General features: G+C 46.9%; 1 protein-coding gene across 39 annotated transcripts in view; it reads right to left on the bottom strand.

Moving 5' to 3' along the window:
* LOC135320890 (uncharacterized) overlaps positions 1-26,948 on the bottom strand; it is a 143,275-nt gene that overhangs the window by 106,342 nt on the left and 9,985 nt on the right. For 25 of the 39 annotated variants that reach the window (XM_064484033.1, XM_064484029.1, XM_064484037.1 and 22 more), the window contains 6 exons: positions 25,200-25,364; positions 24,780-24,892; positions 22,829-23,372; positions 15,355-15,514; positions 12,071-12,301; positions 11,576-11,709 (listed from right to left, as the gene is read on the bottom strand). In XM_064484033.1, the coding sequence (XP_064340103.1) occupies positions 24,889-24,892; positions 25,200-25,364 (169 nt within the window). In that variant the 3' untranslated portion in view covers positions 11,576-11,709; positions 12,071-12,301; positions 15,355-15,514; positions 22,829-23,372; positions 24,780-24,888. Of the gene's footprint in view, positions 1-9,478; positions 10,820-11,575; positions 11,710-12,070; positions 12,302-15,354; positions 15,515-17,151; positions 17,270-19,919; positions 21,724-21,817; positions 22,344-22,828; positions 23,373-24,779; positions 24,893-25,199; positions 26,861-26,948 lie in introns of those variants that run through there. The other 14 variants (XM_064484061.1, XM_064484060.1, XM_064484062.1 and 11 more) reach the window with 14 other exon arrangements.

The following is a 26,948-nucleotide window of genomic DNA, read 5'->3' as shown; positions in this document are numbered from 1 at the left end:
CCTTCCTTCCCTCGAACCTCTGCCCTTTGGGTTAGGTGCCCCTGCTGTGTTCCTAGAACATTCTACGCTAAGACAACTTCTGACACTGCTAAGCTCTCAAGAAGCAATACATTTTTCTTACTACTGTGAGTCCACCCTCTCTCCCCTGGACACTCAGAATTGCATGTGTTATGAATAAATGAATGAAGGGGTGGGTCTCAAAGGGACGGGCAGAGTTGCTCTCGCCCACCCCGACCCCTTCTTTCTGTAGAACATCAGAAACAAAACCAGGAGTACCTCTCCTGAGGGTCACTTTCTGCTGACACACTTCACTGCCTCTTCTGTGTCAGTTCTAGTAAAAAAGCAAGCTCCTCCAAAACCCTCCATCCCTAGGCCCACTCCAGGGTCCTCCCAAGCAGGGGCACCCTCCACCCTGGACCACACAGTGCACTCTCCCCGAGTCCCCACCCCACAAGCCTCCAGGCCTCTACCCGGGCTGCTCCTGCCACCTGAGTCACCCTCTTGATTCCTTCTCTTGGCTGACTCTTACTCTGTCCTCATAACTGAATGTAGAGCCCATTTCTTCAAGGAAGCCCTCTCTGATGATGTCCTTTAGCTCTTGGCTGGGCTCCCTCTACAGCAGGACTGCTTGGCGACCAACTGGTGTTTGTCCACCTGCTCCTCGGAGACCATGACATCTTGGAGGCCACGTGGGAAAAAGGAGTGAGACGACAAGAGGGGTGGGAAGAGCAAAAAGCAAAATCACAGCCCAAGTCCCAGATTCAAGGATTCTGTCTCAGAAGAAAAGAATAAAATATTTCATACGTATGTCATTTGGCTATGAGTTTTGTGGCTCATGGAAAGCAAGAGGTTGGTGTTCTAGTCTAAAATCCAAGTTACATGCAAAGAAATGTACATATTCATATCCAAAGGAAACCAGAGCTGCTCAACAACAGTTTGCAGTTAAAATCAAAGGAACTTTGATAAAGGCAATCTCTCTCTCTCTCTCTCTCTCTCTTTTTTTTTTTTTTGTATCATATAGCTGTAGAAGTATTTGTGTAACTAAGTGATGGCTACAGCCTATGATTCTGCACTAGAGTGTTTGGGGCTGAGGAAGCCCAGATTACATGCACTGTGTAAATACAATCACACCAACACACTGACAGGCGCCCTAGTGGCTAAGCTGAAGTTCCAAAGCAGACAACCTTACTTTGCAAGACAGCTCTCATTAGAAATTAAGGAATGCAATATTCTGTATTCAATTACATACGTTATATGGGCCATTAAGCGATAGTGCATCTTGTCTAATGAAACCCCAAAATAAATTGTTAACGTCGATTTTCTCCATCTGACCCTTCTTTGCTAACTTTGGATATCAAACCCTCACTCCATACGGAAAGCTCAGATCTACGCTGCAGCAGGTTACATCCCGTGGAAGAAAGCCTATCAAGGGAGAACTGGAGAGTTTCCCTTCAGAAGCTGCTAAGTCTGGTTTTGCACCTGTACGTCATTTGCAACCACGTCAGCGTCAAAGGAGTAAGACCTTACCTCTGTGGGGCAAAAAGCACTGCGGTGCTTCTGAACCATCAAAGAACACTGAGCTTTGTGAAACAGTCCTGAGGCACTTAAATCGTACTTTTTGTGAAAGGCTCCAAAACTGACCCAATTCACCAATCCAGGTACAACAGGGAGGTACCGGAATTAGTAGATAGAACATGCCCTTGAAGTCTGACAAGGCCCTGCTTGAATCCTGCTACAGCATTGACTAGCCGCTAAACGGACCAATCCCTTAACCCCTCTGAGAAGGCTTCCCAATCTGCAAAAGGGGGCTGCCACCGCCCACCTGGGAGACATGGATGTGAATGCAACACGCAAGTAGTGTGGCCGACTGGTACCTGACACGAGGCCTGGCTAGTTTCCCTCCGCTGCCCTTCTCCCCCTTTAAACTTGCATTGTTCCCCCTGGTAAGGGTCAAGCCCCCGGACCAGACTGCCCGATTCTTCTGTGTATCCCCGGATACATGCCTTACATTTAGGAGGCCAGAAAAAGAACTATCTCCTCCAACGTCACTATCAATATTCTTAAGAGTCTGGGTTTTTTAACTCTATTTTGCAGGGAGACTATTCCAGAACTGTCCAACCACCATTCTCCACTTTGGCTCCTCTCCCAGCGCCCGTCCCTTCTCACCTCAAATCTTCTGTCTGCTGGCCTTTTGTTCGTGGGAAAGAGAGTCCGCTAGGGTGGAGACTCCCTAGGCCTCTGTCCCTCCCTCACAGGTGAGTGTGACTACCTTCTCCCCACTCCCCACTCCGACTCCAGCTTCCGAGGAGGTTCCTCTCCCGGACCATGCAGCCTCTGCATCATCCCAAGACGCGCACGCGTGGCCACAACCCTCCCTTCAGATTTCTTCCTGGGTGGCCCTGCCCACCCCCAGGACCCTTAAGGATAAATGCCATTGCTCTGAAAATCCCAAACGCCACTGACTGACACACCAAAGCTGCATGGTCTGGGATTTCCTCCAACCCAGGCACAGCCCTGCCCCGCCTCAGCCTCAGTCTGCACCTCTCGAGATGAGCTCATCCACCTGCACGGCTGTGAACACCAGCTAAGAATGATGACTCCCAACGTGTATCTGTGGTCCGGCTCCTTCACATGAGCCCCAGGGCCATAGACCCGAGTGCCTCTTTGAAGTCCTAACTTGGATGAAAAATGGAATCTTAAAAATGCCTCATGTCCACCATTTACTCTAGAGTTCGATTCCTGGCAGGTACCTCCCAGGCTCCCGATTTTAGTAACAGACCCAGAACCCACCTAGGTGTTTGAGGTCACATTCAATTTCCCCTGTTCCTCCCCCCGGCCCTGCCCTGGAATCACTCCTGTCATTTCTATCGTTAAGCCAGTCTCAAGTCTGGTTCTGCAAGGACCACGGATGGAACCCCACAAGCTCATAGCAAGGTACAGTGCGTCACAGTCCTCCGAAGAGAGCTCCCTGGAGGGGGAGGCATCTCCTGCCGCTGGTCATCTCAGAAGGCACTGGATTCTCACAAAGGAGGCCCAGGAGAAGGGACTCAAGGTTCTCCTGTGGTCTGAACTTTGAAGGGCCCGAGGTTTGGGGCAGTTCCTAGTTAGCAGACACACCTGCCAGTGAGCAGATGAGGATGGGGGAACCCAGGCAAGGCTGTTCTCACTCCGACCCCTGGGCTATCGGGAGCCACGGGAAAGGCCTGTGTCCAAGGCACAGCCCAGCCTTCACAGATCCCAGCCTGCATTTGCCAACCCAGATTGCCTAGACACCTACTTGCTACTCTTCCTTCTGTTCTGTTCCCCCCCAGAATGTGATGGACTCTTTCAGAAAGTCTGGCCTGTCTCAAGCGAGACCAAGTCAGTGAAGGATGAAGTGTCCACAATTGGACCAGGGCATGAAAGGAGAAACAAGGTCTCATGGCCAGCATGACGGTGGTGGCCAAACCCTTTCCCCGGGTGAGATGAACCAGGGTGTGGGTGAGAATGCAAGGTCACTTCACGGCTGACTGGGGTGTTGGAGACTCACTACCGCAAACTAACGACACGGCCGTCAGTGGTGGACGTCAGCTGCAACAGACACGGAGTCAGCTATTTACTGCCAACATGGGTTAATAGTAAAGGCTGGTACAGGGAGGCCTGCATGGCTGCTGAGGCAAACCACAGACCCGACTCTGAATGCCCACTGGCTGGAGCAGAGAGGAAGCTACGGTCCCCTTTAGCGGTCCCTGTGTCCACCAGATCCAAGTGAGCCAGCTACTTAGGAGAAGGCCATGTTGTTCTGATACTCAGAAAAACCAGCCTCGTAAAGGGAAAATAAGAGTGGCATGGAGTTTAGACCCGCTCCTGCCTCTCTATGAAGGCAAAGTAAAGTAAATGGCACGGGGAAGGTGAATGCAAAAACAAAAAACAAAAAAAACATAAAACCGGTGACTGCTTCCTCCAACAGCATCCCCTGCAGCTGCTCATCTCCGAGCCTGCCACTTTCTCACCAGTGACCACTGGCCAGGAATCTCCGTCACGCACGTCACACAGCGACAGCCCGGAACCGCGTGCCAAACACGTTTGTGTGAAAGACAGAATCAAGGAAGATGCTGCAGATTTTGACTTTCCAAGTTTAAATACTCCATGAAAAAAATCCCTCAGCAGCCGCCTAAATCAATTCGCATCTCACTTCTTCAAAACAATCAAACAAATTTAATAAGTGCGCATTTGTCACCAAACATAAGGAGGACCAAACTGGTTCCTCAAAGCAAGGATTTTAACAGGTATCAAACCCCAGTGGGTGATGTGCTAACAAAGCAAACATTCCAAAAAACTAGAAAATAAAAAGATGACTAGGATAATATATGGATCAAGGCAACTGTTGAGGTTTTTGCTTTTTAAAGCGATGGGGACAGCACGGAGGACAATCTGGCTATTTCCAATGCAGGGTGTGCACAGTCCACTTTTCAGACGCAACAACATGCACACAGGGCGGTACAAGATAGAAAGGGAAATAGAAAAAGGAAAAGAGGAACAGCGAAAATTAGAAACACATGAGAACAAAAATAACTGACAGCAATTACAAGAATTTAGGTGAGTTTGGTGAGGACAGGGACGAGGGGACGGTGAGACCCACCCTCACCTATTGTTCCAGGGAAGGCAGGGGCCTGAGGCGAGCGGCGCTGCCTGGGGACCCCAACGTGGTCAGCGCCCCAAACCTAAACTTCACCTAGATGCGTGTAGACAGCTTTTGAGCTACAAAATGTGGTCGCATTTCAAGCTGGACAATTTTACTCACTCCCACCAAGAGTAACAGGAGAGAATTAGGCTCTGTTCCTGCACGAAAGCATTGTTTAAAAAAAGTAACGACTGAGGAATAGTAAAAGCAACAATGGAGTAAAAGTGACTGGAGGAGAGCGTACTTGACCCGAGCTCACTGGCCGCGTTATCTCACTGACGTTCAGATGCTGGCTGAGCCCTTACGGTACCAAAACAGACAGACCCACCAGGAGGGAGGTTTAATGCGCTGCTGTATTTTGATGCCGAGAGCCATGCCTGGTAAACGAGGTTCTGGGTAAACAATGGTGACAGTGTCAACCACTATGGGCTAAGCACACAACCAGCTACTCCGCCAAATCCCAAGGACACACTTCAAAAAGCAAAAACAAGCTGGCATTCTCTGGTGGGTCTGCAGACTCAGAGCCAAGCAGTTGCTGAGCAAACATATCACAAGTGATTCCTGTGACAAAAGAGGAGGCACTGGCCAGGGGGCTGGGGCAGGGCTCCAGGCTTCCACTGCTCACCCACCATTCTGTCCAGGGGGATAATGTGGTCCCTGCTTACGTTGCACCGATGCACCTACATTCACTGACGCCTGGGGACTGAGCAGGAGGTGACAGGTGACGGGAATGGAGCCAGCCTGGGAGTGGCACGGTGCTGGCATCTGTGCCCTCGGCTTTGCCCAGACCACTACATCTGCCAGCTCATCTACAAGAAGCAGAAGGGGAGAAAGCCATGTAGATCACAGGGCCCTGCGAGGACAAGTACAGGTCATGGCCACGATATGCCTCGCCCCTTCCTTAAGCCATAGAGGTATGTCCGGGGAGGAAGTGAAAATTCATCCAGAGCCCGCCAGGCACCACAAGCAGGTGGGACTCGGGTCCCCTGTGCCTGTCACTCACAGGACTGGTCTGGACTATCTTTTTATCAATTCTCTGGCATCTTCTCCTCCAACTTACCAACAACCAGAAAGTAGAATCTGATTTTAGACTCACAGAGAATCGCAGAACACCTCCTCCACTTCGGGCCCGGCAGCACGTGCCAGGTCCTCCGACCGTCACCTGTGGGACCGCCATAAGCCCTCTCCAGAGTCAAGGCCCGAGGCCGTAGGCCGGGGGGACACAGATTCCCACAATCTCCCCAGCAAATGGGGACCACCTCTCGGCAAAGGCATCTCACCCTCTTCTTCTCGAGGGATATCTCAATAGATACACAGGGAAACAGAGCAGAAGGTGGGGGGGTAGGCAGCCCAGAAGAACTCGTCTGCACTTCCAAGACAAAGTGGGTCCGTTGACCTAATCACAGGGACAAAGTGAGGACGAATCTTTCCCTGCTGTGCCCCATACTCCGTGACATGCCTTTCCCTGCGTAAGGAGTTCATTTGGAAGCCCCTGGCAGTGTTTCCGTTGTCCTCAATTGGCATGGTGGTTGTCAGGCAGGGAGAGAGGGCCTGAGCCGTGCAGGTGCTGGACCTGGGAAGCAGGAGACACTGGCTCCACCCCCAGCTCAACCAGCGCCTCATTCTGCATCTCAGGATTCAGCATGACATCTATAAGCACAGGGATGAGACTGTCCCAGGAGAGGCTGTCCAACAGGAATGAAATGTGAGCCATGTAAAGAAAGTTTCCCAGTTGCCACATTTAAAGAGGTAACCCCCCCAAAAAAACCCCTAGAAACTGATTTTAAGAACATATCTTACTTATTCTACTGTATGTAAAATACTATCATTTTGACATGTAATCAATAAAGAACAGTCGAGCGCTGCGTACATTCTATTTACTAGACAAGTCTCAGCGTCTGATGTGCATTTGACCTAGAGCACATCTCAACTCAGAGCAGCCTCCTCCCCAGCTCTCCTAGCATCAGTGGCTTTGGCTAATCTATTGGACAGCAACTCCAGGGGTCACACCAGGGTAATTGACTGAAAAGCGGGAGTAAGTGTCCATAATAACCCTAAAAGAATCTCTCCGAAACAAAGGCGGATTCACTTTTAAACGTCTGAAAACCGGCGGGTTGCTCCTCCCTCACGCCTTGGCTACAAGACAGCCCTCCTCCTTGCTGATCCCTTTCTGGATGTAGGGAAGCAACCCTTCACATAGCCAGGGTGGCCGGGCATCCAGGTAGACTTTCCTGTTCTCTGTGTCCAGTCCCACGAAGTCCTCATTCTCAAACAGGATGTAGAGCAGGAGGATCTTGTCCCCAGACTTGTCGGATGCAACGTCCAGCCACTTGGACTTGAGCATGATGAAGAGAGACTCAGTGAAGTCCTCGATCCTCTTCTCCACCACCCTGCAGTCCTCGTAAATTGACGGCCACGTTCATGCGCGGCTGCTCGGCCACCTCCCCATGCAGCACAAAGACAAAGAGCCGAGAGTCATAGAGCGTGGTGCCATACAGCTCCTCTGCACGTGGAGCTTCTCGAAGGTCTTGGCCAAGAGGCAGTCGGTAATGGTGACAAGGCCCACGACCTTGTGGTGTGTCTGGAAGTCGCTCCACCCATTCTCGGGCGCATAGTGGTGACTTTAGTGGATACAGAGTGCCCACTGCGAGCCGCACGGGCTGATCTGCCTCACCAAGGAGATTCGCTTATAGATGCATAACAAATTCTGCTCTGAGATGATCCCCACGGGTTGGACCACCATGGGGAGAGTATGGTGGTCCTCAGCACACTGCACGTAGTCAGGGATGTTCATGTTGCAGGCCCTGACGAGAGGGAAGAGGAGACCGAGGTACATACTGTGCTGCGGGCTGCGGGCCTCACTGGGTTGCGGTGACCTGGTGTGTACCAGTCAGAAGGCAGGGGAAGCCCAATCAAAGCCGGGGGTACAGTTTGTCCTCAGCGTCTGCACATGGCTACCGCAGCTCAGATCACATTACGCAGCTTTTGGTCTAGGCCTCCGCCCTCTGCAGAAAAGGGTCATTTCTTGTTTTCTGTTTCCAAGCACCTAGCCAGGCCCTGATGCAAAGTCAGTGCTCAAAACTGCTGAATAAAGGAATGAATAAAGGAACTGCTTCCACACCCCTCAGCAGGATATAATGCAAAGAAACACAGTAGGATCAAAAGTCCTTGATTTCAACTCCAGTTTATTTGAACTCCTAAGCTGCAGAATACTTGATAAGAAAACTTGCTTTGGGGAGGAGGGTACAGTTCAGTGGTAGAGCAAATGCTTAGCATGTATGAGGTCCTGGGTTGAATCCTCAGTACCTCATTTAAAAAAAAAATGAAACAAATAATTAAACCTATTTACCCCCCTCAAAAATATTTTTTGAATTCCAAATTCAAGAAAAAAAAAAAACACCTTGCAATTGACACAACATTGTAAACATGAGTATACTTCAATTAAAAAAAAAATCCTTGCCTTACAAGAATATATCTGGATTATGGAAGTTTACAAGTGTAAAATGCCTAGGGTACCACCTGCATAAGAAGAAGGAACTGTACAAATTTACTATCCCTCATTTATGAGCTATATTTCCTTTGGGCGGTTTATAACATCTCAGAGCTAATTTTCTCAGATTAAAAAAAAAGAAGGAAACATTACCGGATTCTCCATACTGCTGAAGAATCAGATAAACCTATGATAGCATCTGACCCACAGAGTGTACTCAATAAATGCTTGTTGAATGAATGAACAAGCAAAGTGAATGCTGCTCCCTGCCACAGAGCATCATGATGGTACTGCCTGGAAATCCCAAGCCCACGTTTCACCCGACTCTACACTAACCATGTGTGACCTGGGCAGGCCTGTGTGCTCCTCTTAACCCCAGTTTAATCATGAATAGAAATGAGGGCAATAACACAAACCTCAAAGGGTTAGTGAGTCATTACTGAATTGTATCCCAACTTTGCAAGATGGAACCTTTAAAGAAACTTGGGCAAAAAGTCCGTAGGCCCTCTCCATATTATCTCTTACAACTACATGGGAATCTACATTATATCTCAAAATAAAAAGTCTAATTTATTAAAGAGGCTATTGAGGTTAAATGAGCTCACTGTCTCAAATAAGGAACACACAGTACAAATAGGTCAATGCCCAGCCCATGAGATACACTCAGTAAACATTCCCACTGAGCCCACTGGTCCCTCAAACTTCAGAGCACGATGATGTGTCCTCATGGCCAGAGGCCCCTGCACCTGAAACTAACAAAGCTAATGGTCCCCACTTTCAAGGGCCCCTGCCACCACCGTAGGTCTAATTTTGTACTTGTAATTTTTTTCTATTTATTAAATAGAAAAACGTAATTGCATAGCCTTCAGGTCACCAAAAGCAGACTACAGAGATCATGATGGCAGCCCTTCTTCATGAAACAATAAAATGAAAAGCCATTTCCACAAGATCTCTGTGTAAATCTACTAGGGAACTTCATCCTGGACTGAGAGGAAGAGGACTGGGGAGGAGGGGGCAATCTGCTGCACACAGACCCATGGGCCACCTGTCCCACGATGGACTTTAGACCCAACACTCACCCTCAAGGAACTTCAAAATAGACACAGACAGAGTGCTGTGGACAAGATTTTTTTTTTTTTTTAAAAATCCCTGATTCTCTCGCAGGTTTTGTTTCTACCGAGAAACAAATGTCTTATGTGTATAATGTTTCACAAAAGACTTAAACTATTATCACCCCAACTTGACGCATTAAGAAACTGAGGGAGAGAGGTTTATCACATTGTGCAAGATTAGAGAGAGGCAAAAAAAAAAAAAAAAGATTAGACTGAGGCCACGTCAGACACTGTATTTAAACCCAAGCCCCTGTTCCAGTGCTCACACTAGAAAGTGGGATATACTGCCCCTTTCCTGCCCTCTCCCTGCAATAAATGTCTGAAGAGTCTTTTCTGTGCCACCTGGAATCACAATCACTTCAATTTTCCACAAAGAGCTATGTCATTCCTTGGAGGATGTGTCAAAATCTGTATGTTGAATGGGAGGAGAGATTTGTATATTCGGTTTCTCAAAGGAAACATGGCTTAAAAGAAACTGAAAAGCACTTTTCTAGTCTAAGTCTTCATTGTGCAGAGAAGGAAACGGAGGCTCAGAAGAGATGAGGAAAGGGTCTTATTAACAAATATTGCCTCAGCGCAGCACCAAGCCAGCCTTGGGCACTTCTGGGGGAGGATCTGGAAGGCCCAGGAGAATGAGTCTTAGAAAACGGAAAGAGAAGAAGCATACGAGGCCCCGTCTCTACACCACCATACCATGAAGTTCCACCAAATTACCCAGTATGGGTGCAGCCAACATTAAGGTGGGCTAAACAGGTTATGGAAACCTGGAACTCTCAACCATAGTGGAAATTCCAACGTTTACTATGTTTTTTTTCCCAGTTCAAGCATCAGCTCAGTGGGCACACTGTACCAGGCACTACATGAGGCCTGGAGTTCTCCCAAATACACAACTCTTATATCACGTGTGCAAACCACACACAGGCCCACCAGAAGGAAAATGCCCACAGATAAGGTGGAATTACTGAAACTGAAAGCAGCCAACCAGCATATATTACTAGCAAATACGGTGCTGCTAGAAATAGACTCATGGACATAGAAAGCAAACTGTGGTTAGCAGGCAGGAAAAGGGGGATTAACAGATACACATTAATAAATATAAAATAAATGACAAGGACCTACTATATAGCACAGGGAACTATATTCAATTTCTTGTAATGAGTTGTACTAAAAACAATCTAAAACATATGTAGATACATATGCATATGTTTATAACTGAATCTCTGCTGTACATCTGAAACTAACATTCTAAATTGACTACACTTCAATAAAAAGTAATTTTAAAAAATAAGTAAAAATAAAAGCAACGCCATTTAGAAAAAATAAAAGAATACTCTGATCCCCTTAGCTGTAGGTGCTAGAGAAATCTGGTTACAAACACCAAGTCCACTGGGTCACTCCAGCACTGGCTGTCACTCTTTCTGACCATCAGAGAGTCACTTGGCTTCAGTGAGTTTATTTTCTCTTCTGTGAAAGGCTTCAGTTGCAACTAACGATGTATAGAATCTCATCATTCACAAACCCAACAATTAATGAGGACTTCCCATGGGCCAGGCTCTGGAAATATGAAAATATAGGGTCCGAGATATATTCATGGGTAGAAGAAATTTATGCCATAAAGACATTAATTCTTCTTGCTTTGATAGACAGATTCAATACAATTCTGTTTAGATTTCCTACCAGAGTTTTTATGGGTAACAAGATAATTTATGGTCAGGAACAACCAAGAAACTTCTTTAGAACCAGCACTGGGAAGGGGTGGATAGGTCATTCATTTCCACTGGTCTTTCTGAAGTGATGAAAACGTTCTGGAATATTAATGGTTGCACCACTGTGAATATGCTAAAGCTGCTGAATTGTAGCATTTAAGTGGGTGGACTTCATGGTGTGTGAACAATATCACAATAAAGATGTTAAATGAAAAAATATTTCTTGACAATTATTTTTCCCTCTATACTACTAGTCTGCCCCACAATTTAAGAAGAACAAAAAAACCAAAACAAACCAAATTTTGCCAGGAGCTCTTTAGGACTGCAAAGTCCCTGAGTCTCCAACTCCTCTGGTGGTGCTGTTCCTGTTAACACACCCTAGCTGGGCTGGGCTAGTTAGGGACTGTAACTATCTTTTTAAGAAAGACGGCCACACGTTTCACCCTGGGAGAGGGAAGGATGGAGGATGTCACAGCCTCATGCCTTCAGCTCATTTTTAACTGAACCAAGCCTTGCTTTCAACACTGTAATCCCTCTCACTATAAAAACAGTGACATCATCAAGCACCGCCATCAAAACACGTGAAAGTGTTCAAGGTACTTACCTGGGGCAGAAACACTGAGGGAGGAGACGGAAGCTCGCTCAGCACTGACGCTCCCTTTTCCCGACTCCAACAGGAGAAGCTGGGGTTCACAGCCGGAGGCTCTCAGCCCGGGGAGCAGCGCCCACACCACTGAGCTGGTCCCCAGGTAGCGGGAAAGGGAGAGGAGGGCAGCCCCGGGGTCGCGGGTCAGGGAAAGCGGGGGGGGGGGACGCGGGCTGTAGCCCCGCTCGGAGGCCAGCCCCAGCCCCAGCCCCAGCCTCCCGCCCCCGTCCGGGTCCGCAGACCCCGCCCGCCCGGGACACAGCCCGCCCAGGGGCTGGGACGGGCCGGCGGCCGAGGAGAGGCAGCCCGGGAGGAGAGGTCTCGCGGGCGGGAGAGGGGAAGGGGACGCCAGCCGCGGACTGAGGGGAGCCCGGCTGGGGCGAGAGGCGGCAAGTGCACACTTGGCCCTGGACAGCTGTGGCCGGGGCGCCGGGGCAGGAGCCAAAGTCCTACCGGGCGAAAGAGCTGAGAAGCCTTTGGGGCCGATCCCCGGCTCGGAGTTGCAGCTTCCAACCCTCGGTCCAGCTGGCACAGACTGCGCATGCGCAGGAGGGCCAGCTATCCTCTCTGTGTTCTGCAAGAGAAGTTGGGGAAGGGAGGGACGGAGAAGATGGGAGGAGGAGGGGAGAAGGGGAAAAGTGGAGGGAGAGACATGGACAGGAGGAGCAGAGAGAAGGCAGGGATCTGGAGTGTGGAGGAGAGTAGCAGAGATGGAGAGAAATAGTTTTAACTCTGGGGGCATCCTGAAGGAGGCAGCAGTCCTGCCTCTGCACACTTCTCTAACCCTTCAAGGCCCGCAGCTCATATTTTAACTCCCTGGCACAGCCCTCCACCCAAGGCCTCTGCAGGACCCCTACGGGGATCACACCCGTTGCCCCCAAGCGGAGCTGGGTTTCCTTTTGCTCTGGGAACCAAGCACCCGCAGGTGTTGTCGCTCAGAACTACCTTGGAAAGAGTACATATTCCCCTTTTACACGCTGGGACACAGGCAGGCAATATATCTGCCTTACCTCCACTGTCCCAGGTGTTGTGCTGGCGGGGAGCGGGAGGTACAAGGTCAGATCCCAAAAGGAGCATACTGCCTGAGTTTTGGTGCATAGTTCCCATCCTTCCTGGGTAAACCACTCCCCACACTCGGGGAACCATCAAGGGCACACAGTATGTCCCTGGGTGTGGGATAGCTGCCCTCAATTCCAGTGCCCATCTTGCTAGGAAGATAGGAGTGTTACTGAGTCCAAATTCATTCTCCTTAATGCAGGACAGGCCAGTAAGTTGGGAGACCAGGTGTTGGGGCATGAAATAGCAACTTTCTGTAGACCTAGATGGCAAACTAATGTCCTGGAAAACCATCTCCCCAAGTCAGAATTCAGGCTCCTTTCCTACGAGCTTGGTTTTTGCAATCTTCTTGATGTAGTAATTCTTTGTTGTTAGAATCCTTTGTTCTTGCAGCTATCTACCTGGGTCAGATCCCTGTAAACCTCCAACAAAACAAACGTTATTTTCTATTAGGTAACTTGTTATCTTTATATGAATGGAAAAGTGTTAAATATCCTTAAAGGTCAGAGCATTCAAAATAGGCTCTCCTGTATATTTTAGGCTCTAGGCAACATTGTTTTACAAGCAAGATGAAGCCTAGGAGACAGAGCACAGGGTTTAGTCAAAGGAACAGATCTAATATGGAGTCAGATTTGTTCTTTTCTATTACCAGGGCAGAAGACACATGAGGATTTAAATCCCTTTAAGTTAAAAATAAGTAATATTTTAAAGGAATTTACATACATAGGTCGGAATGTGCATAGCATATCTGGAAAACACACAAAGGTTTGTAAACAGTGGCATCTCCAGGGAGGGCTGAAAGAAGAGAGGATGAGGGAAAACTTCTTTCACTTGTGTATTTTTGTGCTCTGTTTGAAATTTTTTAACCACATGCATGTATTTCTTTTTCAGTTAAAAAAAATGTGTAATGGAGCAAAGGAGTAGCAAGCTCAGCAAATAAAGCAGCCATGGAATCACTGAGCCATCACTTTTGATTTCAGCCAGGAAGCATTTATTGACTCTCTCCTATATGCCCAGTGCTGTTTTAAGACTTCTTTTATTTTTTTTCATAAAATAATAAAGTGCTATTCCTCACCCCTGCCCATGGCTGGTGGAAAACCAACTGAGTTTTTATTGAGTTGTTTTCCAAGAAGTAGAGATCAGTTATAAACAGAACACATCTTCAGGGCAAAACAGGCGGAGTGGTTTTCCAGCAGGCCAGATAGCTATGAAGGGTTTTCAACAGAGGCACACAGAGGCTGAGAGAGAAAGCCTCCAGGACCCTACAAAAAGCTGCCCAAACTGCCTTCTCCATGGCACTACTGAAATAGGAAAGAACAAATCTGACTCCATATTAGATCTGTTCCTTTGACTTTAACCCTGTGCCCTGTTTCCTAGGCTTAGTCTTGTTGGTTCTGCACCTTTTGTAAAACAATGTTGCCTAGAGCCTGAAATATACAGGAGACCCTATTCTCAAGGCTCTGACTTTGAAGGATATTAACACTTTTCTATTCACATAAAGATAACAAGTTACAGAATAGAAAACAACATTTGTTTGTTGGAGGTTTACACGGATGTGACCCAGGTGAAGAGCTGCAAGAACAAAGGATTCTAACAACAAAGAATTCATACACCAAGTTTGCAACAACCAAGCATTCCCACTTCCCATTTTTAATATAAGAAGAGCCTGAAATCTGACTTGGGGTGATGGTTCCCCAGGACATTATTCTACCATTTCTCAGCTGGCTTTCCAAATTAAAGTCGCTATTTCTTGCCCCCAAAACCAGGTCTCCTGATTTATTGGCCTGTAATGCACGAGCAGAACAAGCCTGGACTCGGAAACTCACACATTGAAAGTACCCATTTGGTATATTAAATGACCTGCTTCTACTCATCTTCCTGACGTTTTATTCTCTTGACCACTCCTGCTATGTTTATGAAAAACCTGTCATGTGGACACATTTCCACCTCTAGCCACTACCCTTCCAGGTAAGAACTGATGCCAAGAAGGCAATGGAAGTTGCTAGAAGGTATTACCTGGACAAAATAGAGCAGAAGTGGGTTCTGGCTGATGTTCAGGAGCAGGCTGGAACACCTGACAAGATGTTATAAGTACGGATAGACAGCTGGGCACCAAAGGAGAAGCTTCTAAACTTCCATGAGGGACTTGTTGGATAGGAAGGAAAAGTCCCAGACTATAGCTCGGATCCCACCACGAGCTTCCTGGGCGAGTCTGGGCAAGTAATTTAAAATCTCTAGGCCCGTGCTGTCCAACATGGGAGCTACCAGCAACATGCAGGATTATGAAGTTATTCTGTAGCCAGACAGAATTATAAAAAGACATTTTATTGCAAAGGCCCAGCAGGTATAATATTTAAAAACGTTATTGGTTATCTTGACCTAACGAGATATTTTTGTATGTGTAGGTTTCTGTGGTTTGTAAGGCCTGTGACTAATGATTCCGTTACAGTGAAGTATTTTGAAATTATAAGTTACTGGACACAGTACCCTCATATCACAGTTGAGAAAAACTGATCCACATAAGCAAGGTGATCTGACTTATTAGTTATGAGCAGGGGCTCTGGGGCCAGCCTGCCTGAGTATAAATTCTCACTCTGCCTCCAGGGGGTTCTGTGTGAATCTTGGACAAATTATTGTTGTTTTTGTTGTCGTTGTTATTATTTGTGCCTCTTTTTCCTTACCTTTTAAGTAGCGAGGAATATGTAGACTCTATCTCCTACTGTGTTGGCAGGATTAAATGAGTAAACGTCTGTGCTGCCCACTTCCCTGGGTTTCAGCATTCTCCAGGCAATCAGTGCCAAACTCAGAGGCATTCTCCACTGTCTTCGTCAGTCTGGGGTGCTGTAACAAATTACCGTGGGTCGGGTGGCTTAAACAACCAGCATATTCCTTATGGTTTGGAGGCTGAGACTTTCAAGGTCAATGTATCCTTGAGAGGATTGCCAGCTCGAAGATGGCTGTCTTCCCAATATCTTCATATCCCAGAGAGCAGAGAGAAGCAAGCACTCTGGGGGCTTGTATAAGAACACTAATCCCATTCATGAGGGCTCTACTCTCATGACCTCATTTTATCCTACTAATCACGTCCCAAAGGCCCCACCTCCCAATACCATCACCCTGGGAGATGGGGTTTCGACATATGGATTTTGAGGGGATGCAAACATTCAGTCCACACATCGGCTAAGTCTCCCCAACATGCAGTCATCAAACCTGTAGCTAATTTCAAAGTAATATTTATGTCTCTCTGCCCATTTCCATTCCTACATCCACTATCACTGAAGCCCTGTTACATTTTATTCCTTATTTTTCTGGTAGAGATTTAATTGATTCCTCTAACTCCAATGCTCCCCTCGCTCCAGTCTGCTTAATAGCCCTGCCAGGTAGGTCTTCCTTAAAACACCTTCCACTTCACCTGGTTGTTTTTTAGTTGTAAATGTCAGAATCCTCTCCACACCCCATCCTATACCTTTAATCCGTTACACTACGGCTCACTATGTTATTTTCCTCTTACCAATGTAAGAAATTTCCATAAGCTTAAGAGCTTAAACCAGCACAGATTTATCAGCTTATGGCTGTGGAGGTCAGAGATCCAACACAGTTCTCATTGGGCTAAATTCAAGGTAGCAGCAGGGTTCCTTCCTTCTAGAGGGTCTAGAAGAGAATGTTTCCTTGTTGTTGTTGTTGTTTTTTTCCAGTTTCCAGAGGTCACCCACCTTCCTTAGCTTGTGCCCCACGACTTCCTCCATTTTCATGGTCAGCAGCCTTTCTGAACATTGCTCTATGGCTACACCTCCCTCTGATTTTAAACTCAGCTGGGAAATGTCCTCCATTTCAAGGACCCCTGTGATTACATTCAGCCCACCTGGACAATCCAAGCTACTCGCCCTATTGTCTCATCTCAGGATCCCCTTGTCCCATCCCATTCAGGCATTATGAATGTGGCTGTGACACTCACCTTGTGTAACATTTCCTCTCATGGGCATTTTATGGTTCAAGGCACATATGAATGACTTTTTGTTTTTCTTCCTTAGCCTTTCTACATTCAGTATGTCTGGTGAGATTATATGAATCCTTTTTATTTGTCCCCCTGCACTAATCTTTAATAATGTATCATGGGTTTAAAATGCTAACTGATAGACAATTTAGAAGACAGAAATCCTCTAAGATTTTTGTCCTAAAATATCTGTCATGCATTTTGCCATGTAGAGTAACATGTCACAGGTGGCTACCCTGTGGCCGGGGAGGGACATGATTCTGCCATAACACTCCCCTCATTCTCACCAATGTGCTGATCACCTAACCAAGGACCTATGCTCCCTGCTTCGCTCACTTCCTCCTCCTTTCCATTGACTACCCTGTTCCCATCGCTTCCTTCATTCAGCACATCAGGATTTCATGACCACATTCTTCTCTAAATGGAATGGGTATCTTGAATCTAATGTCTGACAACTGTTCTTACTGTATATGCACACACTGACCTGCACATAACCCCGTCCAGCTCTTTATTTTCCTAGAATCTCCCAGAGGAATCAGTTCCATGATGATGGTGATGATGATGATGATACTGACAATGATGACAGGGACCTCTCAAGGATTCTGATAAAGAGGGAATTAATAAAGGGAGGGAATCATTGCAAAATTGCCCCAGAGACAGGCTTAAAAGTAAATAACTGCTGTAGTGTTTAATGAAATTGACTAATATTTAACTATTTTTAAAACTTTATATCACTGAATTTAAAATTTTAACGGGAATTCTCATTCACCAGTAACCAAGATTCAACTCTAGGACCAAAGTCTAAGGATTTCAACCTTCTAACAAATTGTCCACTAGCCTTTTAAACACGTGATCCTTTTAAAAAGCTTAGTGCTGGGCTGAAAATAAGCAGGATTCATATAATCTCACCAGACACAGTGAATGTGGAAAGACTAAGGAAGAAAAACAAAAAGCCATTCATAACGTCTTGAACTTCACGTTGCTCACAGGAGAAAATGTTAGCCAAGTTGAGCGTCACATCAACATGACGCCTGAGTGGGATGGGGAAGCTGATCTTCCTCATCAGACATTTATCCTGATTTGTTAGATGCCAACACAGTTTCCTCATTGGATTTGCTTCTAACAAGTATGGAAGAATTTACGTTCTACCAAAAGCAGTCTAAACATTTTCCCCTGCTGTCAGGTCTCTGGACTGAATGTCCCCACAAGAAGGACATGAATATGTTTCATAGGGAATTCTTCCTGAGAAACAACAGGATTTTCGAGGGAAGAACTGCAGGCCCCCCATGGAGGGCTGGAGGAGTGCTAGAGGGGGCACTGGAAAAACAGCAGGAGTGAGTTCAGATACTACCGCTCAGGTTGCCAAAGACAGCATTGCTATCTCTGAGGATATGACATTCTCCCAAAAGTTCCATGAGTGAAGGTACCTGTGAACACTAAGCAGGTTGTTAAGAAACAGCAGCACATAATTTGCGTCACAGCTCAATTACAGTATGTTTAGATATTTGGAAAATAATTAGCCCATTTTCCTTTGAAACTGCAGCAGTAGCAATAGAAATAAAAAAGGCTGAGCCGTCTTGGAGACAACAATCAATAAACAATTCTAAATCGGCAGGATTCCTTGACGATATGCAAGCAATGAGCTAGATGTGTGCTGCAGATACCTCTTACTGCAGGGCTCACTCCTGCAAAGCATAGAACTAGTTTTCTCAGCAGACAGAGGGAACCAAGTCAAGATTCCAAATCTTGAGAGATTTACTATATGGCAGGAAAGATCACACAAGTACATCCAGCCAAATATGAATAAATGTAATCAAATATTATCAAATGTGATTGGAGCACAGATGAAACAGAAATTCCTTTCACCTGGGATCTAGAGAGACTTCTTCAGAAAATGTGGCTTTGGAGATGGCCAAAGACATGGGTGGAAATTTGGCAGAACAGGATGTAAGGAATTTTAAAACTGATTCTAAAATTCATATAAAAATTCAAAGGATCCCAAATATCCAAAACAATTTTGAACAAGAAAAACAAAGTTGGAAGACTTGCACTATCTGATTTTCAGCCTTTTTTTTTTTTTTTTTTTAAACTACAGTAATCAGAAAGTATGGTGTTGGTGTAAAACAGGAAAATAGAATAATGGAGCAGAATAGAATGTTCAGAACTAAACCAACACTTATATAGACAATTGATTCTCAAAAAGGATGCAGTGGAGAAAGGATCTTTTCAACAAGTAGTGCTGGAAGAATTAGATAGTGATATGCAAAAAAAAAAAAAATGAACTTTGATCCACACCTCACAAAATATACAAAAATTAAGTCACAATGGATCATAGATCTTAATAGGAAATCTAAAACTATAAAACAGCTAGGAGAAAAAGCATAGGCTTAAGCTTTATGACCTTGGGTTTGGCAAATATTTCTTTGCTATGACACCAAAAGTATAATCTATTTTAAAAAGAAACTGATAGAGTGAACTTTATCAAAATGAAGACTCTTCAAAGCTGTTCTAAACACTGCTAAGCAAATGAAAAGACAAGCCTTAGACAGAAGCTATTTGCAGATCATATATCTTATAAAGGTCTCTCTTTGTATCTGATCCAGAATAAAGAGGTCTCAAAACTCAATAATAATGCAAACACCTGAATGAATGAATGAGGCCAGAAAACACACTTCAGTAAAGATATCCAGATGGATAATAAGCATATGAAAAGATGCTGATTAAAGATGCCATTAGTCATTAGAGAAATGCTTTCAAAAACCACAGTGAGATACTAGTACACATACATACAAGAATGAATACGATTAGAAAGACCGACCTTACCAAGTGCTGGTAAGGAAGTAGAGCAACCAGAGCTGATACACACCACAAGGAATTTACAATAGTACAACCATTTTGGAAAAGTCTTTAACAGTTTCTTTAAAAAAGGTAAATACCTATCTACCATATAACCCAGATATTCCTCATGTGGTGCTTTAGAAAAGAAAAGCATATGTCCATATAAAGACTTGTAACCAAATATTCACTGCAATTTTATTTATAATAGCTCAAGTTGTAAATAACCCATGCATCCATCAAGAAGTAAATGGAGAAACAAATGATGGTCTATCCAAACACTGCTCACAACAAACTCTTCAGTAAAAACTCAGCACTAAACAATACTCTGCTATAAGAAAAATAAGCTATTAATACAGCAACACAGATGACTCTCAAAATAGTTACACTGAATGAAAGAAGTCAGACAACATAGAGTAGATACTGCATTAATCCATTCATACAAGGATCTTGAAAATGCAGACCAATATGTTGTGATGGAAAGCAGATCAATGGTTTCCAGGGGAAGAGATGGGGAGGGAGGGAGGGACAACAAATGGCAGGAGAGAAGCTTTGTGGGTGATGGGTATGTTCACTCTCTTGAATGTGGTCATGGTTTCTTGGGGATATACTTATGTCAAAACTTATTAGCTGTACACTTTATACGTGTGAAAATTACTTTGCCAAGTATACCTCAAAGCTGTTTTAAGAAAAAAGGCACTTCAGTCCTGATCCACCTCAGCGCCTGATTGGAGCGACATGATCAGTCCCTCACCCTGTTTGCCTAACAGGAAGGTAGAAAACCTCTCACGGAAAATAACATATGGATTTTTCATTTGCAATGTCTGCCATGTAATAAAGAATTTCAAGACATGCAACATGTCAAGACTATATAACGGATAATATGAGAATAAGAAACATTAGACAAAGGATGCAAACCCCCAGGTGATGTAGGCATCAGAGTTACCAATAAAGGCTATAAAATACTTTTAATATATTCAAGAAAATAAGGAAATTATGGGAGAATAGACAACAGGGTAAAGACTTTCACCAGAGAAATATACTGGAATGTATTTTTAAGAGAAATCAAACAGATAATCTAGAACTGAAGCCTTCAGCTCTGGAAACAGGTAAACAGAGCTAATTAGGATCCATTTTAAGTAAAACTTTCAGTAATGCCGGGTAAAATACAACAACAAATGTAACACAGAGCTAACTATGGAAAGAGAAGTTCCCAGGTGTCAATACAAAGAGGACACTTAAAGCCCAGAGTGGTAATCTTGTGAGCTGATGCCACCACACCCTGGAGGGAAGGGGTTTTAATCTGCACATAAATAGAGATACAATGTCCATTTAGGAAAAAGGGTCCATACCAGATGTCGAAGACTCTTCCTTTATATCTATATAGTCAGAGACAGAGATGTAAAGTGGCAGCAGAGGTCACAGTGACACAGGGCCCTGGGCCAAGGAGTGTGAACACCTCTGCAAGCTGGGAAAGGTAGGAAGACGAATCCCTCCCTAGAGCCTCGGTGTGGAACGTAGCCTTGGCCACACGTTGGTTTAAGCCCACTGACAATGACTTTGCACTTCTGCACAAAAGAACAGTGAGATGATGAATGTGTATTGCTTTAAGCCACTGAGTCTGTGGTCCTTTGTTAGAACAGCAAAAGGAAAGAAACTCAGGAACCAACATGAACATGAACCCCAAGCTGCCTGCTGTGCTGGCAAGAAGTTCTTTGTCTCTGAACCTGGGGGAGTCTCCTGTCTTCTGGCAGCATCCACAAACTACCTCATGCTAACTTGAGAGCTTGCAGAGGGTTCAATCTTAACCCTGCACAGTTCTTGATATTTAGTTAATAAAAATGATGGTGTCATCATGGGTATTTTTCCATCTTTTAAATACCCTTCAGTCTTCTAATAAAGCTACCTCTAATTGAGAGACAGTGTAAATAGTTTTCAAACTTCATAATAAATAACTGTGGTTTTATTTGGTTACTTAAATTATGAGTAATAATATTCACATTAGTAAAAGTTATTAAAATCAACATTGTTTAATGAAAATATCATTTCTTTTTGCATGAACATGTATTAACTACAATAAATGTTCCATGCTTTGTTCTACGATTTACTGTTAGAGCCTTAAAGAATAATATTTTCCTCAAAAGATATTATGGCAAAGGGATTTCTTTTGGTGGAACAGTTCCTACATCAAATCTGGTGCATGGCTCAGGCCACTGGGAACCTAGAGATGATAGATATTAGGAGGCATTATAAACACAAAATGATTTTTAAAAGAATTAAACAACTGGATTGTGAAAACATAGAATCTGAGAATATTCTAGTGAAATAAATGTATTTTTCAGCTTAAGCAAGACACTGGGTGAATAAATCTAAAATGAAAAAACCACCCAGAGATCAGCAGTGAGTCATGCATGCAGTGTGACTGATCAAAACCAAGTTGTTTCCAAACCAGTGTGCAGGCTTGATGCCTTCATGAATCAAGTCTGTGTGGCACCAGGCCATCTCGAATACATGTTGATGAGGTATTTATAAGCCCTTCACCATCCCAGCACAAAGCCCACACATGAGCCACAAGACCATCACCTACACATCTGCAAAAGACACAGCATGGTGAATAGCACTTTTCTTGTTCAGTAGCCGGTGGCAGGGCACTGTGAGCAGACAGAGATACAGGGACACAGAGACACAGAGGCACTTCCCCTCACTCAGCTGATAACCTTCCGTGCATTCCTGGGGACAGGATTGTCATAAAATGCACCATGGATTGATCCTCCTCCTAGGAAAGGAACGGTAGGTCTGTCCTCAGGTTGGAGCAAGGGTGGCCGGAGGATCTCAGAAGAGCTGTTTCAGCACAACCAATAGAAATGTCTGCCACCGTGACCAGGAGAGACAGGTCTCCTGCCATCCCGGTAGGCACTTGGGCTCCTGACAAAAGCTGGGCTCAGTAAAGGCTTGAGTAGAAGGCACAGACCTGAGGGATGCCCCAGCAAGAGACAGGAGGTAGGGCCTGGTTTATGCTGCTCTGGGTGTATCCCAGCCTCATCCGAATACGAAATCAGAAATTTGCAAAACAGCAGAGCTGGGATGGATCATCTACTCCAGACTCCTCACCTTACAGTTTAAAGGGTGGCAGCCCTGGGAGGCAAAGCAACGTGCTAAAGGCAGAGCGTGGAAGTGGCAGCGCCAGATGAAAAGCACCATGGCAACCCCGTTCAAGGCCGCTGACACTGAGGACGGGGCCAAGGTTTCCAACGAGGAGAATGAGACAGTGTAAATACTTTGTTCCCCCCAAAACCCCAAATGTTTACTAAGGCACAAAAACTCACCTTAACTAGCTCTCTTCTGAGGGGGCTCTCTTCTGTCTCCGTCTTTCTGTCTGTCTCCATTTCTCTCTCTCAGACACAAACACATACAATTTTGTGAAAGGGGACTTCCTGCCATACAAAGACAGACTTCACATCTTCAGAGAAACACTTGACAAAGCACATTTCCAATTCAAGTCTTTGTGTGAGGTCTGGGCAACTGGCTTATTTTCTAGAACAATCGGTGGTTCCAAAATCAGGAGATCATCTTCCCCAAAGGAAGAGTTCTGGTCCGTGTTGATGAAGCTGGGGGTGTCACATTTCATGAGCCCGTTAGGCTCCTTCTCTGGCCACCTGCTGCATCTGATGGCTTCCTGGAGCCGAACATCACTGTCAAGGGCTATGGTTGGGATACCAGCTTTGGCCTTGTCCATGCGGTCCACTTCATTGACGTAGCAGTGAAAGAGGGACCTAGATTCGTCATTGTGCTGCCAGAGAACCCCTTGGGCACCAGCGGTCTTCCAAAGTCCGACACAAAGCTGTTCAGTCTGAATCTCTTCTCGGGAGACTCCGCATTGCAATAAAGAAAACCAAAATAAAAGATCGCCCACACTCTAGCTCGGTGACCTGAAGACTTATAGTTTTTGATATCTGCTGAGAGCAAATCCCTGCACAGAGCATGCTGACAAGCACTGGAAGTGAGAGACATCACTTTCGAACACATACAATTACACCCAAGGCAAAAGTCTCGTGAGGGCCCTTGGACCATCCTGAAAAAACATCGCTCCCTGAGAATCCTCAATACTGGTGCATCGCACACCAGTGTTTCTCAGTGGGACACTCAGATCATCTTCATCAGAATTAGTTAAAGTGCTTCTTAAAATGCAGAATTCTGGGGTGCACACCCTCAGAGTCTCCAGAATTAGGGACCGGCAGTCTGTATTTTCATAGCCACCAAGATCACTAAACATGCTCAGATTTAGCACCGCGGTCTACATCGGGTCACCTGAGCATCGACAATGCTGTCTCATGGGGTGGGGGGGTGCCATATGTGTCAGTGTGCTGTCCTACCCACGTGTCTCCCCTGATTCTCAGAACTGACAGTGCAGTCCCATTGGGCAAGAAATACCACCATTTCACAATGCATACGCAGGGCGCCTGACTGACAGATACAATCAGTGCTAGGAAAGGGGACAAAACTCAGGTTCCTCATCGCTTGTTTCACTTACTGTGGGACAAATGATCAATTCAAGGGTAATAAATCAGTGTATGAGTGAATAACATGACTCTCGTTAGTCCCACGAGTGCCTGGAAGAGCGAGCCTGGGCACACTGAGAATCATAACAGCCCATCTACTTAATTGTCATCCTCCCCAGATTTATGTAAAGGTTACTTCCACCCAGGCAGTGACCCCTGAAGGGCAAGAATCATGTCTGAACACACTCTCAAATCCAGAACAGAACCTGACAACAATTAGGCTCTGGGGTCTGTGTTTAGCGAGTGTGGAATCTCAGTGATGCCAGCTCTTAGACCTTGCCTTCCCATCCCACCCCTCACGATATGGCCCTTATGACCAGCTCTCCCGGGGCTGGGGCCACGGAACCCATTTACAGGACTGGAAGAATCTGATCATATAAACCATCCCCCAGATTATCATCAAGAGTCACCTGCATTTCAGGGATCAGTAATCCCAGAAGCTTTGCAGTTCAGGCAGGTGAGGGATTTTTATATCAGCTCTGTCTTCTACTGTGACTGCCTGGGTGACATCAGACAAGGAATTCTCAAAAGCCTGAGCTTTTCCTTTCAGGAATAATCTAAATAACAAATCTCGTTGACCACTCAACAAGTGTGATGTGAAGATCAATGATTTACACAGGAGTACAACATTCACTAGGTCATGGATTTAGAATCAGAGAAAAATCATTTGAGAAAGATTGACAGAATGTAGCTTTAATGCAAATTTAAGTATTCTTACCTTTCAGTAAATCATCTTCTTCCCCAACTTATCACTTCACCCAAGTTTAAAAGATGTTTGAGAACAGGGATGAGTGTGCCAGCAATCTGGGACCCAATAACCTAAAATGTCACCTAGGAAAAAGAGGGGAGTAACACATTTTTAAAAAGCATGGTGAGGATGGCGGGGCCATCCCCCAACTCCAGACTAAGAAGCTCTAAGCAATACATTTCCTGCCTGCCTGGGGCATCAGCTGATGTGAAAACCCACCCAGAAACCTCACTGTCCAGCAGCTCCTCCGTAACACAGGCTACACTTTCTCAGAATTAAGAATTGGGGCCAGTAACCACTTTGCTGAAGAATAAAGACAAAGAAGAAGAAGAGCGTTCTGCCCCTCCCCAGGGGAGAGCCCAGACCTTGGGCTGCATGCACTGAGCCTACCTCCCAGGAGAAGGATAAACTGGAGAAGGGCGTCCTGCGAAACTGGGACAGCAAATGTTGAGATGGGAACAAATTGACCGGCTGGCCAGGGACAGCCCCCTCCGTCGCTGCCTTGGCGGCTGCCTCCGCCCCCTCAGCACATCCTGCCCACTTCCGGTGGTTAAGCTGTCAGGGAAACAGTGCTTTGCGACCTGGGGCAACAGAGGCTGCCCCCAGGCCAAGCTGCGGGGGAAATGGGATCTAAACCACCAGCTCCCAAGCGGCAAGCTCCATACCCCCGCCAACAACCCGCCGCCCCCGCAGCCTACAGCACCCCCGGGGCAATATGTCCTGGAGAAGGGTGACCCAGGAATGAGGGGCAGCAGATGCCACCCCCACGTCAGGCCTCCAGAGAGATGGGAGCTTATCCTCCAGCCCGCCAGGGGCAGCCCCCCTCCTCTCCAACCCTTGATGTCACCGCGCCCACCTCCCAGGAGCAACCTGACCGGGTGTGGGGTTTCAGGCTAATCTTGGGCGGGAGAGGCCGTCCCCAGGCCAGGTCAGGGGAGAGGAGAAGAAGTGGCCCCATTAGGCGGGGCAGCCGGCCGTCGCAGCTGCCTCTGCCCCTCGACAGCATCGCGCCCGCCTCCCAGGAGCAAGCTGACCTGGAGACGGGCATCCGGCTTCTTGGGCAGCAGAGTACGCCCCCAGGTTTGGCCGTGGGGAAGAGGAGAGCAAATTGACCGGCTCCGCGCTGCAGGTCCTCTACGCCTGCCGTCGCCTCCCCCACACTTTAAAGGCACTTCCCAGGGCGCCCCTCCCCCAGCAGGCTAAATGGGACAGGTGTGTCTGGTGATCTGAGGCAGGAGAGGCCACTCCCACACCAGGCCATCGGGGAGACGGGAGCCAATCCACCAGCTCCCCAAGGCAGCCCCCTACCCCCACAGCAGCCACCGCTCCTGCCCCCTGACCTCACGGTGGCCGCCTCTAGGGAGCAGGCTGACCTGGAGATGGACGTCCGGCGAACTAGGGACAACAGGGACCGCCCCCAGGGCAAACCACGGGGAGAAATGGGAGCAAATGGACCGGCTCCATGGGAAAACCTGCCGCTGCTGCCACCACCCCCAACGTAACACGCCCGCCTCCTGGGGCCAGGCTGACTAGGATACACGTGTCTCTTAACCCAGGGCAAGAGACACCGCCCCCAGGACAAGCCGCGGGGAAGATGGGAGCAAATGTGCCCGCTCCCCCGCTGCAGGCCCCCGACCCCCGCCACCCGTGCACCCTGACTACCCTGCCTCCCGCCCCCAGCAGGCAAAGTGGGAAAGGGTTGTCCCAGGACCTGGCGCAGCAGAGGCCGCCTGCAGGCCACGCGGCACAGACATGGGAGCTAATCCTCAAGCTCCCCCGGGGCAGCCTCCCTATCCCCGCAGCCACCACCATCCCAGCCCCCTGACTGCACCGCACCCATCTCCCAGGAGCAAGCTCACCTGGAGTCGGACCTCAGGCAAATCTCTGGCGGCAGAGGTCGCCCCCAGGCCAGGCCGCGGGGGAGAGAAGAAATGGAGCAGCTCCCTGGAACGGACCCCAACCCCCAGCCGCCGCCGCCGCCGCCGCCTCCCAGGACCAAGCTCACCTGGAGACCGGCGTCCCGCCTCTACGGCAGCAGAAGCCGCCCCTGGCTCCGCCGCGGGGGAGAGCGGAGCGAATTGACCGGCTTCCGTGCGGCAGCCCCCCTATCCCCGTGGGCCCTGCACCTTAACCACACCG

The sequence above is a fragment of the Camelus dromedarius genome, unplaced genomic scaffold, assembly GCF_036321535.1.
Source record: "Camelus dromedarius isolate mCamDro1 unplaced genomic scaffold, mCamDro1.pat HAP1_SCAFFOLD_153, whole genome shotgun sequence".
NCBI lineage: Eukaryota > Metazoa > Chordata > Mammalia > Artiodactyla > Camelidae > Camelus > Camelus dromedarius.
The sequence above is the reverse complement of the archived record's forward strand: the minus strand, read 5'-3'. Positions and strand labels throughout refer to the sequence as shown.